This window comes from Corvus cornix, chromosome 1, assembly GCF_000738735.6.
Source record: "Corvus cornix cornix isolate S_Up_H32 chromosome 1, ASM73873v5, whole genome shotgun sequence".
In the NCBI taxonomy this organism is placed as follows: Eukaryota; Metazoa; Chordata; class Aves; order Passeriformes; family Corvidae; genus Corvus; species Corvus cornix.
Window position 1 is genome coordinate 47,885,878 of NC_046332.1, and position 18,949 is coordinate 47,904,826.

At 40.8% G+C, this 18,949-nt stretch overlaps 1 protein-coding gene and 1 long non-coding RNA gene across 5 annotated transcripts; one reads left to right on the forward strand and one right to left on the reverse strand.

The window, feature by feature from the left end:
• Positions 1 to 534: 534 nt before the first annotated feature.
• On the reverse strand, positions 535 to 13,720 carry SLC46A3 (solute carrier family 46 member 3). 4 transcript variants are annotated; one of them, XM_010400277.4, is made up of 6 exons: positions 13,629 to 13,720; positions 12,854 to 13,067; positions 6,780 to 7,653; positions 6,283 to 6,366; positions 4,672 to 4,828; positions 2,944 to 3,059 (listed from the first exon to the last, which is right to left on the reverse strand). In XM_010400277.4, exons 2-6 carry the CDS (start codon positions 13,043 to 13,045, stop codon positions 2,972 to 2,974), a joined length of 1,395 nt encoding a protein of 464 aa, XP_010398579.1. In that variant the 5' UTR covers positions 13,046 to 13,067; positions 13,629 to 13,720; the 3' UTR covers positions 2,944 to 2,971. The 4 variants fall into 4 exon arrangements, with proteins under 4 accessions (XP_010398578.1, XP_010398579.1, XP_019141892.1 ...); XM_019286347.2 differs by lacking the exon at positions 13,629 to 13,720 and adding an exon at positions 13,554 to 13,602; XM_010400278.4 differs by lacking the exon at positions 13,629 to 13,720 and adding an exon at positions 13,260 to 13,350.
• On the forward strand, positions 7,647 to 9,680 carry LOC109144723. The gene is made up of 2 exons (XR_002045638.3): positions 7,647 to 8,996; positions 9,249 to 9,680. It is a non-coding gene; the product is annotated as an uncharacterized LOC109144723 (long non-coding RNA).
• Positions 13,721 to 18,949: the final 5,229 nt, after the last annotated feature.

Consider the following 18,949-nt stretch of genomic DNA (forward strand, 5'->3'; position numbering starts at 1 on the left):
AAAGCTTTTGAGGTAAAAAGGAAGGGTTACACTTTCTCAGTGCTGCAGGTGGTTGGACTGTGGACCGGCCCTCCTGCCCCAGCCTATTCTTCCCATTCTGTACAAGCCTCATTCTGTAAATACTGCTGCACACAGTAACCCACAGAGGCAGCCAAGTGGGGTGTGATGGGCAGTGGAGCTAGGACAGATCTGGCCAGGGTAAGAGGAGGAAGGCACTTCCAGCTCTGGTGGTCTGGCAGGTGCAACACAAGCCCCTACCATGACTTCTTGCAGGTGCCAGTGCTATCCCTACTCTGCAACTCCCCACCTCCTCTTGGTCTGATGTTATGGGCAGTATTCTTTCCTCTCCCCAGGTGCAGGAGGGAAGCCAAAGCACATCTTCCTGCTCTGCTGTTCATTTGTTATGACCATAAAAAATAGATGATAGGATAGTGCTGCTCCTGACTGTTTACACCAACAATCCTCTATGAGTCCTGCCATTGGCCATTTGTCAAAACAAAATTTAAAAGTGCAAGAACTACACATGCAACAGAGTTTAAAAAACCAAATTTTATTATTATGTCAAAATAATTTGTATTTATACACAAATAAAGAAATTATTATAAACTTAGAAGATTTTGCTTTAATAGTCTGAAGCATATTAGTAATTGGTTGCTCAGCTTGCACTGTGCTAGACATTTTAAAAATACAGTCCATATCCTCCATGTGTTTTGACCTAAATTTATAGCCAGTTCTAAATGCTCCATCTACCAGAAGCACTTTGCAAACAGCATGTACTTTGTACAGTAAAATCAAATCATAACAAAGCCATTCCTGAACTGTACGTGCTTGTCCTCAGTTGGACTGACACACCACCACTGTGGAACTGGCTTGCTTTGATGTGAGCTTCCGAGTGCTAGAAGAGGTGTGCACTGAAGGAGAAAGTGAAGGTACACACCCCTTCTGCATTTGTGTTTTTATTTCCAGGCAGTTTTGCATGAAATAGTTAATTTCATAAAGCCTTACGTAACTGCATAATGAAGAGGCAAGGAAGACAATGTCGTGTTTGTGCTGAAATCCTTTACATCAGTGTTTTCTTAATCTCTTTACAAGTACTCATTATGTTTTGGACCCACTGGTTACTGTAGAATTCAGCTCATGTTTCCAACAAGTTGGCAGTAAATTGGCCACCTCAAAGGCAGTAAGCAGTTTTATTTTCTGGCTCATGTCAGGAGTTTAAGAGCCAGCTAGAGGTGTTAGCATGTTCCCTCTGGCCTGGATAAATGGCCCTGTTTTCACCTGTGATGAGTAGACAGTGGTCTCCTGAATAGAGTAAGCTCTCCTTTAATTTATTTGAACCTTCTTCCAGGCTTCTCTGTGATCATGATACATAACTTGGAAACAATGCAATCATTCCTTTACAAACGATCTACAATAGTATCATCATGATTTGGTATTACTATTCTTGGTGGAGTACCACTGAGGAGTTCTGCAGGAGTACTCCGTTAATAGGATGGGATATCAGTGGCTGTAAACAGCTCATCAATTATACAGCACATGCTATGTGCTGCATTTTTATCCTACGCTGTGTGCATGTGAGGTCATTGTAGTTGCTTTTGTAGAGTTTTCATTCTCTAAATGGCAACCAGTTTACACTGTTTTGCTTTCTCTACCTCTCTCTTTTGGGGGACAAGAGTCACACACAGCTTTGAGAGATCAGAACAGTATTGGCTGTCAAACTCCTAAAAAAATCAACAGATGGGAGTGGTCCTTAGCATGGTGTTCACACTTCTGCTGTGCTGTGCATTCCAGAACCTAATACTCAGGATAATTTCTACTTAAAGATCTTAAGGGAAAATGTGAGGAGTCAGTGCTGAAACTGATTCCTAGGTTTGCCACTCTCACCAGTTTGCACTGGGGCTCTGGGCATGTCACTTGTCCTCTCTGTTAATTTCTCTCTGCAACAGGGAGGATAGTATCTATTATGGAAGGACGTTTTGAATAGCATTTGTAAAGTGCTTTGAAGATTAGAAGTGCTTTTGAAGTGCTCATAAATTATGCTGCATTCATTGCAAGATGATTAGATTCATGATTCTGATTTTGTCACCTCATTTCAGGGTTGTTAAAAAATAAAGATCTATTGGTAAGAAATGCTATCACAGCTTTTCACTAAAAGAAACATTTAAGCCAAGTACCAACTTCACTAGAAAACAAGAACTATCTCTGGGACAAAAAGACGTCTGTAAGCAGTCCTTAAGATATGGAAAATGATAAATGTGCAATATGGCCTCTGCAAAATGTAGTTTAGGCTGAACTTCACACTCTGCAAGTGTGCAGTGTGTTCCTGACAGTTCTGTGTGAAAATCCATTTCAAGAACTAAGTCACAGGCAAGGTCCACACATCATATGTTAAACTTACACAAACACTCTGCTAGCTGCAGAACAGTAAGTGTACTTACAGCAGGTGTAAGTACTGCATCCAGTTTGCTTGCTTTCTGAAAAAACCTATTTTTTAGTTTACTAATTTTAGACAGTGTAGGGGCTTCACTGTTAAGACAGGCCTTTCAAGATGTACACAGTGGACCACATCCTCAGCTGGCACAAGCTCCAATGACTCCAGCAGAACTGCTAGCGTCCTCTGAGTTGATAGGCTTATCTCTGTCACCCAAATTAGAGTGATACAAGATGTATCACAACCCACAGCTGACATTCTCAAACTTGAGAAAGGGTAAGTGGAAAGAGTACCATCCTACCTTATTTTTTCCTTCATGCTGAAGCAACATTAATCTCAATTGCCAGCCTATTTGCATAGTTAAGAGCTAGCTTTAGTCAAGTGCTAAAAAGAATCTGGGTATTGAGTGGTACCAATTTAGTGCTTATTGCTGCAGGGCACTTGGAGATTGTGTTGTGTTATCTCTGTGGTTTCTGTGTGACATAACGATCTCTGCCACTGCGTGTCAGATTAGAAATCCCAGGTGTGTGGATCCTTTGTTCAACTATCAGCACTCTCTATGCTGGATACTTCTTCAGGTACCAGCAGAGCCAAGTCCTCCCCATTCCAGCTTGTGCACAGAAGCCAGCTGTAAGACAAAGATAGGACAGGTATCTTTAGCTGAGATAGTTCAGTACAGCATGCTGATTCAGCACCAACAAACATATTGGATAGCACTCTACAGCCATGCTCTGTGGCACCAAGCTGTTGATGTGTCTTAGTAAACAAAAGCAATGACACTACTTGCCCTAATTACACAAATCAGACAATATCATTACTGCTACCTTTGAGAACAGTACTAAACCACTCTGCCTCTTACAGACTGGAACAACTACCCTTTCTGCTCTCCATCTGTAACACCGCATGACATGCTAAAAAGAAAGGTGCAAAGAGAGGGTATTCAAAGGGTCAGATATCTGGAACTAATGACAGAAGGTAAAGAAAAATAACTTTCAAATATTTATGGCGATGATGTACTACAATACTGATTGCAAGATGGACTAATTGATGGTAAATATCTGTTACCTTTTCTGCAGTAGTTTGCTTTCTTAACAGAAACTTTCTCTACCTTACGACACGGAACTAAACTAAAGATAATATTTAATAGAACAAGTACTTACTGTGCCTTTGTTAATATAACTGAATTTCTCAATTATTTTATTACTTTACTGGAAAGTACTCTACTCACACACGCAAGACCCTTTTGCTTCAATTCCCTCAGGTCTAAGACCCATCACTACCTGATACCATCATTACCATTAGTGTAGCTTCTCTGTAAAGACTGTGTAAAGCATTATAATGAAGCAGGAATAGATTTGAAATTATGTGAAATGTTCTAAATCTACAGCATTCTCACTGCCTATTTAAATCTTAAAATGCAGCTGATGCAGAGATAAAAGGCGGCTGAGGTGAAGTCTAAGTATTAGGAAAAAATATACAAGTCTCCAGCCAGAATGCCACCCTCTTAAGAAAAACATCTTTCCCCCACCTGTAAATCTAGCTAATGAAAAGCAATTCTTCTGTCATTTTGATTTTTTTTCAGCATCCTAAAAAGTAATATTTATACTAGAAATAATGTAAAGTGACCTTTACTTTATGAGTACTCGTGAATGATACTTCCCTGTCAGTATTACTAGAGAGTCAATAGATTATGATTAGAAACAACTGCTATAGAGGCCTATTTTTTAAACATGTTTAGAGGTTTATTCTTTTGGGCTTTAAAATCTTTGACAGATTTTAATGGCACTGGATCACAAGGTACCCATGACCAAAGACCAGGATATATAGCTTTCGATTAAACCCAGTGGGTGACTGGTCATGTTTATAACCCTCATTAGCATCTAGAAGAGCTCAGATTGCAAAATTAAGCTTATGCCTTTCATGTGATCTGTGGGAAAGGCTTTCCTGTAAGAAAGACCATGTAAAGGTCTCAAACCAAGGAAAGGCACACGTGCACTCAAGGCTGTGGTGTATCCCACTGGCAGTACATTCAGGATAGACTTCAATTTGGGGGAAATTCACAGCACAGAGCTGTTGGAAGGTAGCTGGATCACGGAAAAGGTGTGAAACTAGAGCCACTACAGCACACTAGCAGACAGGAAAGTTTGAGAACTACCACACTAAACCATTCAGCTTCAGTTCACATCAAAATAGAAATCACTGGCAAAGGCAGTCGAAGAACCCTCCTCATCCATACTTACCACAGGACAGACAGTGGAATTAGACAAAGGCCTGCAGATAGGAGGAAGCTAAAGCCTGAAAACCATGCAACAGTAGTTGCATAGAGAATATTAAAAACTGAAAGTGAGATAGTGCCGGTCACAGCTTCTAAACAGGCAATACAAGCAAACACAGCACCTGCCAAAAGTAAATGGGTGAGTTACAAACAAAACAAAATAAAACAAAAACTCTTCAAAGTACTAAAGGTTTTAAATATGGTTCAAAAGATACATCTGCTGACAGTATTTTTCCAAGTATGCAAGTTAGAAGCACTAGAGGATCATATTTTGCTATGAAATTGTCTTCTGTGGCAACTCTTACAAAATGCTAGTTTTTTTAAATGAAAAAAAACCAAATAAACAACACATTTTGCTGACGGAAACTATTTTTTCTTTACTGTTATTGTGTTACCATGCCTATTTTCTTGGATTTGCTTCTCACAATGAAGTTTAACCTGTTCATCCTCACTAACCATGTTGTGCATATCTCCACCCTTTACCCCTTCCAGTTTTCTTCTTCATTCTTACTTTTCCTTTTCTTGTTTCTTCCTTCTCTAATCTTCACTCTTATATGTGGAAAAGACTGATTCAACCAGGACTGCTGGTTCAGCTTATAACCATTGCCTTCTCATTTTTGAAAAGAAACAAACAACATTTTTTGGACTGAACTACCCTTTGGGGTGGCAGTCTATCCCATGAGTGTCTCGTTGAATGCATATTCCCAAGCTGCATTCACAGTCATCACAGGACCATAACCAAAATCACACTAGGTAAGCAGAAAAGGATGGAACCTGATTCCTGCATCAGACTACTCAAGTAGCCAAAGCTGTGAAGAATGCCAAGAAACTGCAATACCAAACATGTATGTTAGCACAGCTAGTACAAGGAGATCTTTTTTTAGTGTACAAAGATTAATATTTTAAAAAAATAAACAAAGCAACTCAGGAAAATGTTTATAGAAAGTGGGTATTTCTCAAAATCCAGAAAATAGATGCTCCCCAAAAGCAAAATACGGGATATTATAGCCATATTTTGAGGACTGACATGCTTTTTTCTGTGTTCCATAAGGAAAGGACTTTGAGAAGTAGTATGTTACATTTCTTGGGACGTGTTTAGAAGCCACAGGCATGAAGCTGGGTTCCTCCATAGCTGAGGATCTAAGTCCAGTTGTTTCCAAGTGCTTTGAAGATTGACCACCTACTGCTTACCTGTCTAAATTAGTAGGTGTGACATTGACTAAGTAACAGAAATATATCTTTTGCTGCATGTCAAAATCTTGTAAATGCAGAAGCCCTTGTGAAATCAGACTTGTATAATTCTTGAGCATTCTTCTGCTTCAAGTTCCCCATGGTCTTTAAGAGCAGTATTTCGTTTGAAGGTTGAAACTTGCAGTAGTTTTTAACACAATGTTGTTTATATTAAATTCAGAACCAGAAGCCATTCATGTCAAGACACAGGGTCATACTATATGGAACTTGAAAGAAAAGCAGTCTCAAAATACCAATACAGATCTGTTTGTTTAAAGGTAATCTTCATACATCTCTGTTCTGAAGCACCATATTATTTTATTGTTCAAAATCAAATTCTACTTACCCTGTTCACCAGTGAGAACCACTTTTGACAGCATGGATCGGAGAACAGGAATAGGCATAAAGCAGAACAAAGATGGCACTCTCACTGTAAAGCAGTCATGAGACATTGAAATAATTAAAATCCAGGATTTTACAAATATATTGCAAATGTGTTAGTCATATACTTTTGAACGCTTAGTTCCCCAAATAGTAAAAGGCAACAGAAAAGTCAGACTGGATATGCACTGAGACACAATTATCCAAGCACAGGGAAATTAATAAATCAAATATATTTCTATTGCACTAAAACCAAATCATAAGCAAGTAATTCTATCGTTTCTCCACATAGTTCATCTTTTAATCAAATCCTAGATCAGTCTGATCAACCATGTGTATTTTACCTCTCTATGACCCTTTCAAGGTGTTATGTTCAATATCCAACACCTGCATTTGCTACAAATAACACAGCAGTATTTTCATATATATTGTTGACCACAGAACAACCGATTCTGAACTCACCTAAAAACATGAGCAGGGTAGTTTTGGCAAAGGCAGCCATGATCATTCCTCCAATGTAAGAAAATATCCCAATAAAGACAATATAAATGTCTTTGAGACATTTGGAAAGTAAGTAAACTCCTATAAAGCTGGTCAGAGAGACAGAAGTGAATGCAGCTGCTCCATATCCAATGTATACTTCATTCCAGCAGAGCGGCTCATCCAGTTCATACAGTGTAAAAAGTGAACTCCCACCCAGCAGAGTAAAAAAATAAGTCATAAATGTAAAAAGTAACACAATTATTAAAATTCTCTTTTTGTAAGGGGCAGTTTTAAAAAGCATGTACACTCCAGAAAATGTCGCCCTAAAAAGTTCTTTCCAGGATACTGGTGCCTCATGCTGGAATTGAGACATGCCTACAGTATCTTCCAGAAAAAATACAATATAGATGATATTAATGACATGGAGCAGAGATGCTATCACAAATGTCCATGAAAAGCCTATTCCTCTTAGAAAGTAGCCAGATGACAGTCCTGCCAATCCAGATACAACTCCAAAAATCATATCCACTACAGCTATTCGTGTTGTTTTCTGCTTCTCATCATGACACTCCTCTGCTATGTAAGCAAAGCCTCCTCCAAGGAAAGTTGCCATACTCCCAAACAGTCCAGTAATAAATGCGACTGCAAACAGGACATAGAGTGACAAGGAAAAATATGATATTGCAGTGAAGCTTATACCAGAAATCAAAGCTCCCACTGATGGCAAAAATAAAGACCTTTTATGTCCCTGGCGATCCCCATTAGCTACAATAACAAAGGCAACTAAAAGGCTGGGAATGGCCCTAGTTAAGTCCAACTGCACATTAAAAACAGAGGCTTTTTCTTGAACTTCCTGCAAAGAGAAAATAAAAATAATTGTAAATACTAAAATACATTGGGAAAAAATTCTGTAACAATATTACATACATAATTATTAGTATGCAATATAATTAATATCACTGTACATGTTTATAGATCATAAATTATACTATTATAAAACAGAATACATACAATGTAATTTTATAAGATTATATGGCATTATATTAGGCTATAATGAAATACAGTGCATTACTATATCTTTATAAGAATGCATTATATTACAGTGATCACTAATACAAAGGAATTGCATATTCAGATTGCTGCTTTTGTAATTTGATCTTCAATATTCCTCAAACATTCCTTGTTACATTTCAAACCAGAACTTAGTGTTTAAGACACATTAGTGTGTTGACAGAGAAGTTTCAATGCAGACAAGAGGACAATTCTTCTGAACATGCACTTAAAAGAACTGTAAGTATCTTAAACTGCAAGTATCTCCTTCAATACAGGGTATGGCAAAAGGGCACTGGGCAATTTTAATACTGCCCAGAAATCAGTAGTAAACCAGTCTTTGATTAAGGAACACACCCCATGCTTCCTCCTCACAGGAGATAATTTTTCCTCCCAAATAATTCTACTGAGGGGGTTACAAGAAACAATTCATGGACTAAAGCATATTATGCAAGTAAACAGATCAGGATTTGCTCTGACATCCCACTGTACAATGTTACTACTACTACTTCTACAAACAGTAATAACAGTGAAAAATGTGAAATGCCACTTTAAATATTATACTGACTCAGAGATATGTGAATTAATTGATTTTGCAAACACTGTAAAGCTCTGGGTTCAGAAACTGTCCAAAACATTGATTTCTCTACAGATACACCACAGCAGGTATTCACAAAAGGAACAGCAGCTAACACTATAAAAAATAAACTGTAAACACCCACTATGGGAAAAATTTCAGAGTTCATTTTAACAGAAGCATAAAAATAAAATGTAGCTGAAAACCAACCATTTAACAGAGCATGAATGGCTGCAGAAAAAAAGAACTCAAGAAAGTTTCATTAAAAAAAAAAGATTGTTATGAAGCCAGCTGCTAAAGGACACTCAGCAAGCTAATTCAGATCTTGTTTTTAATGCACAGATGCAGACCTGACAAGAGAGCAGCCACAACAGCCCTTTAGAGACAGCCACCTGATCAGACAGAAGAGCAGCAAGGAAAAAGGAAGCAACTTTATTCACACAAGCCCTTTATACTCTCTAAGTTAAACTTTCAGATGCAGAGAGTAAAGTCATGCTGAAAGTTTTCTTGGAGTTTTCTGAGGCATAACACTGACTTGGGCAGGCATTATGCTCTTCAGTCAGCAACAGGTACAGCTGTGCAAGTCTGCCCACACCATTCTCAACCTGTATTCAAGCCATCTCTACTCCATGTTTCAAGTATCTCCTCTGTAGCTAACATAATCCTGACTGAGCAGCATCCAAAATGATCAAAAACCTGTAAAACGTATGGGAATGTACTTCGGGCAATTTTAAAAGCTGCTGAATGCTTTATAAATTCATATTTTTATTTACAGACAGAGACCATGAGTTTCTAATTTAATGTCTTCATTTGCTTACAAGATACCAGGTTTTACTGCAAGAGGAAAATTCAACTGAACCTGAGGTTCTCAAAGAAAGCCTTCAAGATCCTCAACACTCTGAAGTGCTCTCTTCCCTTATGGTGTCTGACTGCCTTAGGATTCAAGACGTCCTGTCCACTGGCCAGCACTGTTGTCACCCTTGAAGGGTCAAAACCATGAAGACTGAACAAACTGAGATGGAAAATGTTCTGATCTTTAATTCCTCTGCTGCTGACAAAGAGAACTCTATACAGTTGCAGACATGACTTTACTAGGATCGTCATGTTCAAAGAGATGAGCATCAAACAAATGCTACTACATTAAAAATAAAAGTTAATATGTATCATCTCAACCTACATTAACCACATAATACAAATATTATTGCCAAACCATAATGAAGTGTAAAACTGAACGAATAAATTAAAAAAAAATACTTGGGTGTCCTTATTTTGGAAGAAGTTGTGCAACATAAAAAACATGGCTCCACATCCAGATACCACACGTGACCATGAACTTGCTGGCATAAAAAATCTTGATGTCTACTGACAAGAAGACTAAAGACTTAAGTACAGGAAAAATCCATTTAGAGTGTAAGGCATGCAACTGCCCACTCTATGGTTTTATAAAGCCAAAGGAAAAGAATATAAAAAATGATAGGTCACACCTTCAGCTGCTTTAAAATCACGTAACTCCATTAAATAATCAATGGAACTACATATATTTGAAGAGAAAGGCCTAGTGTTTTAATCTGCAAATTCACTCTACTCTGAAAGATTACTCATGGTGGACAGAAATGGATAATAAAATCACCTATTTCAAAATTAAAAGAATGAAAATGAAGAAGCAAGTAATTTATACAAGGATATAAATTAAGAGAGAAGTGCAGCACCTGAGATTGAGCAATATACAGGACATGATAAATTGACAGGCTCGTAAGATAAAATATTACTGAGTAGCAAGGGGAAATGCATGGATTGGATAATAAATAAATGGAATGATAAATAATGTTTAATGATTAATAATATAGCTCTTTCTGAGGTATTAAAAAAGGATTATCCAAGTCAGTGATCAGAATGCTTCATCTTGTATTCAGATTACTTTGAACTCACTTTAATACAAGATGACTATTTTTTTTCAAATTGTAGTTAAGAATTAATCTAAATTCTGCAAAGACTAACCACTTTGAATTATATTCTACCTTTTTTGCAGGCTCCAAGTGATTTTTGTCTTCAATTTCCTTTTACATTTTGCTTTGAAATAGGTGAGATTAGTATAAAGCTTTTTCATCCTCAGAACATAAGGACTTACACTAAATTAACTATTAAGAGAGATGTTCTTTATACATTAATGCCAAACAGGGCCTTACAGCAGAAGCTACAACACCTATAAACCTAATTCAGTTAGGAAGGTCTTGGAAGATCCAGAACACCTACTTCACACTTCCTTGCGAAAGGGTTTGGAATGAAGTCACTGGATCTACTCTTTGGCCCATACACAGGACTATTACTCAGCACAGAGGCCCATTTGCACTTAAATTAATGCGTGTTTGAGCATTTAAATTCTTACGCTATGGTAACTAATGTGGTATAAAAATGCAGCAAGGCATCCAGACAAGAGCGTAATTGTTCAAAAGCTCATGCCCTACTGTCAATCACTGAAATGCAGGGAATGGAAATTTGGCAGGACAGGGAAACGAAGAAGTTCTGTTGGCCATTATTCAACCGCTGTCTCGAAGGACTCATGTTCTCAAATTAGCTGTACTTTGTAACCAAACGACCTGTAAAGTGTGAATTTGCCATCACACCAGAGATGCTATCTAATAAAAGAAATTAGAGAAATTAAGCACTCTGCTTTAGTGTTTTGCAAAAAGAAATACAAAGTCTTATATCCTAAACTATAAGTGATGGCAGTTTGAAAATCAGGTTGAATCTGAGGGGGTTGCAAAATGCAAAGATGTATTTGTAACATAGATTGCTTGATGGGCTCTGCAATTAGAATTGTATGCACCATGTATGATGTTCTTGGAGAAAATTGCCAGACACAGCCCCAAATGCTAATGCTAAATGGCTAATACTAAAAAACACTTTGTGGGAGTAACATACAAGCTTTACTCAGACAGTAAGTGGTAATTACCTCCATGGGTCAGTCCAGCCACTGTTGGACTGCAATTTATTGACCTTTTTACTTTCACATTCTTTCTATTAAGACCAGCTTCTGTCACATGACAAAGAACCTACACCACACTACAAGTCCTGAATTATTTCTTTGATCACCTTCACTGGAAGCATGTACCATTAACAATGTCCTTTTATATATGACAAATGAGGCAGATAAGCTCAGGCATTGAGTCTTGCCCATATGCAGCACATCAGAGATCCAAATAAGGGATGTGAGCAAAAATTTTCAAAAAAGTACCTACCACCTTTTCAGCAGTGTTAGGGAATGCCAGCTGACTGTTTCTGTAACCCCAACTTCTGTATAATTTATACTCTGAATCATTTACTTTTCTGACCCTATAGTGGTTTCATCTTTCACTTTATCCAACTCAAGTGCCAATTGTTGTTGACAAGTATGGTTCTATTGCACCTCTTCTGAAAATATGTTCCCTCTGCTATTCCCATGTTAGACACATCAATCATGTGGCCACTGAGCGTGCCAGAACAGTGTACTGCTTCAGAAAAAAACCTAACACTCAAAAAGTGAAAAACCCAAAACAAGAGATGAGCTTTCTGTTGAATCAGTGCCCCACTCAAATCCAAACCATAACCTGTAACTGCAGAACTGTGAGATACAACACATGGCGGGAGATGGGAAAGGGAAATGGAGAATGACCATCTCTTCTGCTGGCAGCTCACAGTTAGCTCTGCTTAAGTGTAGCATTAAAACTGCAGTGGAAGTGCAATGGAAGAGGTGCCAATCAGCAACTAGCTATCCAGCATGTTGAGCTATGGGAAAGTGCTAAAAATGTAACTGACCATGGGATCCTGACATCTTGACGTCTTTGTATTCCAACAAGGCAGACTAGTACTCTGAATGGCAAACCATCAACTGTATTTGATTATGCAAAGATCAGTTAATTTTTTCCCCACGTTTTAAAACCGCAAAAATCTTTATTTTAATTTCCCCCATTCTTCATTCTTGTAATTCCTCTGAAACACATATATTTTAAGCTAGATCTTATTCCTCAAAACGACAGGGCATGTGCTAAACTTCACATGGTTACAAAGCATAGTAGGAGCCACAGAGACAACGGATGGCTCACAAACACAACAGGCACAATGGTCGTGGGAGGAGGAGCCTCCAGTTGTACTCGCTGCAATGTCAGCCCAATGCTAATTTGGTCCCCATTCTCTCAGGCGATTTTCAACTCCCGCTAAAATACGAGTTTATCTCAGCATCTTCCTGCAGACAAATCTTTGTCTTTAAAGCACTCTCACTACCTACAGCATGACACTAGAGCGAGGAGACAGTGAAGTGAGAGCAGGTTACAAAACCACGGCTTTCCGGAGCATTAAAGGTTAAGGTTATAAAACAGGAGGTTATACTGAGGCAGCACCTCCTGGCTGCAAGTTTATTTACAATTATTATTCCTCCCCCGCCACTTGCCTTCTGTTTGATATAAGCCGGGCTGCTCTTATTCTGCTCGCAGTGACTGACATTGCTGTCGCTCACGAAAGTGGAGTTGTACTCCTGCTCCCACAGCCGCCGGTAGATGAACTGCTCCACCAGCGGGATCGTCAGGAAAGACGCAAAAACGTAGATGAAAATGACGGGCTCCACGCACAGAACCTTCTTCATTTCTGGGTCTGGGCTTCAAACCCTGCACCAGAAAACAAACCGCAAGTGCTCACGAGGTGAAAGCGAAACACCTAAGCGGCCGCGGGCACTCTGGCAGCCCCATGCACGGGGAGGGATCCTCCACCAGCCCCGCTGTCCCGGAGCGCACCGGCCCCGGCAGCGCCCCCGCCCCGCCGTGCCCCGCCGGGGTGTCCCCGCCGCCCGCCCTGCGCACCGGCCCGGCCCGCAGTGCCGTGACACCGGGAGGCGGGACGGGGGTGGCCGCGTCCCTCAGCGGAGGAGCGTCCCCGCCGCACCGTCACCGCCCCCCCGGCCGCGGCCGCCGAGAGGAGGAGGCTGGGTGCCGCCATCTCTGCCGGGTGTCCCTGTCTCGGCCCGCGGGCGGGGCTGCGGCGGAGCGGTGTCCCTGTGCCCGCGGGTGCCACCCGCCGCGGTGTTTGTCCCCCGCCGGGGCCGCGGTGTTTGTCCCCCGCCGGGGCCGCTGCCAGGGGTCGGGACACATCCGCACCGTGGCCATTTTCAGCACCGCGCCGCACGCCGCCGCTCAGCGCTCCCCGGGCCCGCGGCGTGTTGGGCTGCTTACACAACGAGGATCTGCGTGATCAGCGGCATCCCTGGCCTCGTTTAGCACCGCGACCCTGGCCTGGAGCTCAACCTGCACAGGGCCGAAGTGGCCGTCCCTATCCGAAGAGGAGCCCGCGGCGTGCTGCTCCTCCGTGCTGCCGTGCGCTCCGCTCTCAGCTGATACAGCATAGAGGTTTTATTATAGCTGCTCCCCTTCCGTGTGCTCTCGGCTTGTCAGCGTGTGTAGAAGCAACATCTCTTAGCCACCATCTGGTCTCTCATTATTAGAATTACAGAGTCGTTTAGGTTGGAAAAGACCTTTAATATCATGAAGTGTAACCATTAACCCAGCACTGCCAGGAAGAGATAGATCTCATTCTCTCCGGGTCTGGCATAGCTGGTGCCGAGTGTCAAGGGAAAGGCCTCGTGGCCTGTGTCCCTGTAGGAACAGCTGCTGGGGCACGTACTGCAGCTCCACATGAAGGGCTGTGCTGCTGCGGACCTGCAGTTGTGCGGTTCAGATGTGGCCTCTGCCCACCCTGCTGTACACAGCACAGGGAGCACGCCCTGGCAGCTGCTGCACTGTCCTCCCAAGACAACACCGAGTAATGATTCTGGCCTTATCACAGGTGTGGTACACCAAGGAGAGGTGCCATAGCTGGGGATTCCCAAAGGACCTCCTTTCAGTCTTGAATACTGGTTCTCCATTACAAGTACTGCAAAAAGTCCCTTTTGCTAAAAGCACATCAGAACTTCAAAGTTTCCCTGATGTATTTGCTCTCTTAAAATAAGGGCATGAAACTTCATAAAAATTGAGTTCCTTGATAAAGTGATTTGAAGACAGATTATCTGTAACACGGGTCATATGATCTTGAGTAATGCTTTAACTTGTTCACTGCCATGTGACACATCATTCAGTCCCAACTTTAGGGACAACACTGGCTTGTCAAGTACCTCTTAACATAGGATCAACCCAATGTACAGTCTCAGTGGCCTTGATCATTTACTTGAGCTTCTTTGGTCTAGCATATAGGCTTGCTCACAGAGGCGCACAGGCAGACTGATTCGAAAAAGTGCTTGCTCTGGCATGAGATCAGCTTGTAGAGAGTGGTGTCCTTCTCCTCAACCCGTCCAAGTCCAAAGTCTGACTCATCCTGTGACAGCATTTTGTTTGTCATAAGGTAAAGCCAAAACAATAATGTGAGGCTGCTAGGTGAGAGGGGCTGTTCAGGTCACTCATCCAGCTGTTAACACTTACTTGAGCAGGGTGAAGAAGGAATTTTAAGCCTGCTGGAACTTTCTTTTGTTCCACAGAGGGATATTGTCCAGAGCCCCATTAAGTTTCTTGCCAGATCCAGCTGTGCTGAAGAGCGTGTCACTTACGAAGGAACAGAAATGTCTTGAGTGCAGTCCAGGTTGCTGGCCAAACTTGTTTTAAAGCACAGTTCCTTTCAGGACAGCCTTTCCAGTGCCAAAGAGTGGAGCTCTGGATCTGTGTTCTGGAGAGGTCCTCTGCTTCTCTCCTTCCTAGTAACTGTGTTTAAGTTTGGACTTGGGTTTGCAGAGCCAAGTGGCTCCAGCAAAGTTGTGAGCTCACCAGTGCTGAAGGTAAAGCTGCAGCCTGAGCTGGTCACCTCAAAGCACCTTTTTACCTTTGTGCAACAGCTTGAAGCCTGTTCATGAATGTCTTCCAGTGCTGACACAACATATTCCCCTCAGGCATGTACATTGGAACAGACTTGGCCCTCATTTGTTTCCAGTCCCCCCCTGCAAGGGGAACTAAAAGCAATAGATATGATTGGACTTTTAAGATCAGACTTAGCTGGGTGATGCTTATTCTTTGAAGTTGAGCATTTCCAAATAACACAATACATGGCAAGCTAGCCTTCTCTCTCCCCTGCCACCAGTATTCACACTGGCCCAAATTGAGTGACATGCCCATGAACAGGCTTCACAAAGGTCACGGGCACATGGTGGCTGCAGCTCTGCAGTTTGCACTGGTTTGCATTTTGGTTTTGACATCCTCAATGTGTGAAGAACTAAAGGAGCACATGCATTCATTGTAGAGGTCAGACTTTCAGGGAGCACTTTCTAAGCTTCCAAGAAAAAAAATCTAAAGCCCAGACAAATTACTGATCTTTGAAGGTGGTATGTTGCTTATCTGTCAAGGCATACAAAAAGGGAGGCATGCAATGAAGTTCAAAGTTCAGAACATTAGGGGACTTTTGAGAGATCCCACCAGCACTAGTCAAAGACATTGTTACCTTCAGTGATATAAATGTTCAGATAAAGCCTGGTGCACTTTAAGGAATTATGTTCACACAAATCATTGATACTGTAAACATTTTTTTCCTAGGAGATTCTTTTGATGAAGATGAAGACATTTTGGAGAAATGCTTTGCTGAAACATTTTGATATACTGAAGACATCAATAGTGCTTTAATAAATAATATTGCCATGTAAAATGTGATTTTAATTGCCTTCTAAGAAGTTAAGTACTTTTTAAAATTGAGTTGGCTTTAATTTACTGTGTTAACAATCTGCTGAGAACCTTAGCCCTCTACATGTCATTTATGGATTACAGACTAACATTACTGTACTGTTTCTACTAATGTTCAACTCATGTTTTCAAGGCTATCTTAATAACAACGGCTAACACGAATTAAAAAAAGGAACCTGAAAAGGGAAGAGAAACACATTTTTGGCAGAGAGTCTGTTTTATACAAAATGCAGTTCTGCAGAAACCTTTCATATTGTGTGTCATGCCCATGAGCAGGGCAAACAAAGATATATGAAGGAAGTTCTCCAAATCTTGCCACTGGGAGAAAGAGACGAGAGTAAGTAATATAATTCTGCAGTGACATACCTAAGTTTAGATGTAACTGCAAAGGTGTGGGCAATGACATCCCACTGACTTTGTGTTCCTGAAAATGGGGTGTTCTGAACACCTCTGTCACAGCACCAGCCCTACTGCTATCTGTAGTCTCCATGCCTTATGGCACTTCTTACTCTTCTAAAGTGTTGTGTTGAAAATTTGTGCTTGTTTGAATCCTCAAGCATATGTAAGGCATCAGGATATATTTATTTTTTCTGAATAAGACAGTTTTAACTGAACTGGTGTTCTTGCTGGCCGCTCATCTCACACACCACAGAACAGCAACTATTTCTAAATGGTGTGGTTTTTTTAGTGGTTTTGCTTTTCAGTTATTTTCCTCTCATGTATTTGCAAGTCCTCCTTGCTCATCTCTGATCATTTCATATCTCGGATTTAGATATTTCAATTGAAAGCCCTTCACACTGGTGGCTTTTCTGTTTAGATGACTCAGTGGAGAATTTAGCAGCTCCGTTCATGCTGTGTTCAGGTTCAGGTGCAGTTTGTGCAGACAGCCCATTGTGATTTTGCCCAGTCCTAAACAAAACTACAAGAGCTACTAGATCTGCTGTGACTGGCTTTCAGACTACTTGAGGATTTGAAATTTATTTTATGCTGCTGCTTGGTTCTGTTTGAGGTGATTTGGGCTTTTGTTTTCCTTCCTGTTTTGCTTTCAACCAAATTTATGTACTGGGCATGTGATAGCTCTTCACTGTAGATAGCTGATTTAACTTGTTTGCGTCTGACTGCATTGCTTAATACAGAATTTCCAGTGAGCCATTTAACAGCTCCAGTTCAGCACCTTAGTCGTGCTTTGAAAAATAACTCGTGGCGCTGGTAATGCTGTGCTGCCTGCCACTCCCTGTCCCCTCCCTTCGGAGCTGTGTATTGCGTGGCGATGATCAGCAGCAGTGCGCTGGAGATAGCCCTGGTTACCGTGACTCAGCAAAGTGCTCGTCTCTTCCGTCTCTATTTCACTTCACCCGTTTGCAGAAGTGGACAGAGGCATCCTTCTGCCTAGACGCATATTTTAATCTGAAACAGCAGGTTTCTTTACTTTTTAAAATTTCCATTTATTTAGAGTAAACAGTTCCTTAACGAGGAACTGAAAGTAAGCAGCTGAGGCGGAGCTGGAGTGGCTGCCTCTGAGTCACATGCTGTTCTGTTGCAGGAGGCTATTAAATTTCATCTATTCTTAAAATTTTGCTAGAGCAAAGTGCTTTCCCCGTTTGCTAAATGAAAGTGCTTTTCATTCCTAGTAAGTTGTTGGGACTGGCCATCTTCATTCCCTTTTCAGAGATCAGGACTCATCATGTACTGTTGCCCTCAAGAAAAGCAGCAGCTTTTTGAGGAGCTTCACAAAGACCAATAAGCTTCACAAAGACCAATGCAGTGTGTTTAGGATACAAAGCAGAATGCAGTGTGTTTAGGGTACAAGTATTTAAGCTGAGTATCACCAGGAAGGTGGTGACAGATGCCGAGCTGTTCTCATCTTTTAAAGTCAGTGAGAGATTTGCTGCTGTTCTCCCACAGGACTGTGCATCAGGCTTGAACCTGTGCAGTCGAGCACGAACTCCTGAGATCAGTGACAAAGGCTTCATCACTTGAAGGAGTTTGAATTAGGGTGAGTGAGGCTGTGTCTGTATCCCAGACAGGAATTTCATGTGCTCTTTCCAGTTCTAGATTCTTGGGGAAAAAGAAAATGGTCTCAAAGGTGAACCTGTGAAAGGTTTTAGAGGAAGCAGGACTTCAGTCTGCTTTGCTGTGGTTTAGGTGGTAATGGCATTTTTTCTCCACCAATTGACCACCAAAACTATTCTTGACATTCAAAGCAGCAGGGGACACAATTATCAGTCCTTATTTCTATACATCAGAAATATCTAAATATACCATTTCCCAGATTTTCCAAACATCTGCCCAGATCTGTTCAGAAAGATCTGCAAAGTGATGTTCGATATGTCCTGTTACTTTAATTGAAATAATTAATTTCCTGGTATGATTCTGCTGTATATTTCTGCATGTAAACATCACTGGGTATTTATCCCAATTACACTCTTCTTTTTTTTTTTTTTTTTTTTTTTTTTTTTTTTTTTTTAAATAGTTGCAGGGACAGTACATCTCCTGGTGGTCTCTTAAGTATCATAGAACAGCACCAGAAAATTCCCTGGGTTCTTTCCGATTATCACAATTCCTGAAGCAGATTTGCAGATTTGTCATGTATTGTTTTCAGACAAGTTCCTTGCAAGATTTCTTATACAGGAAGATGGGCCAATATTGCTGAAAATATTACGGCACTTGGATCCAGCTTTAGGCATCATCATAAATTAATTTCTTCTAGAATACTGTTAAAGGCTATTTATTGCTCCCACAGGGAAAGTAAATAATAACACAGCTCCATTCCTTTGGAAATTGGAGCTCATAAAGGGGAGGTGTTGAGTTTAGCCAATTGAATGATAAGTGTGAAAGCT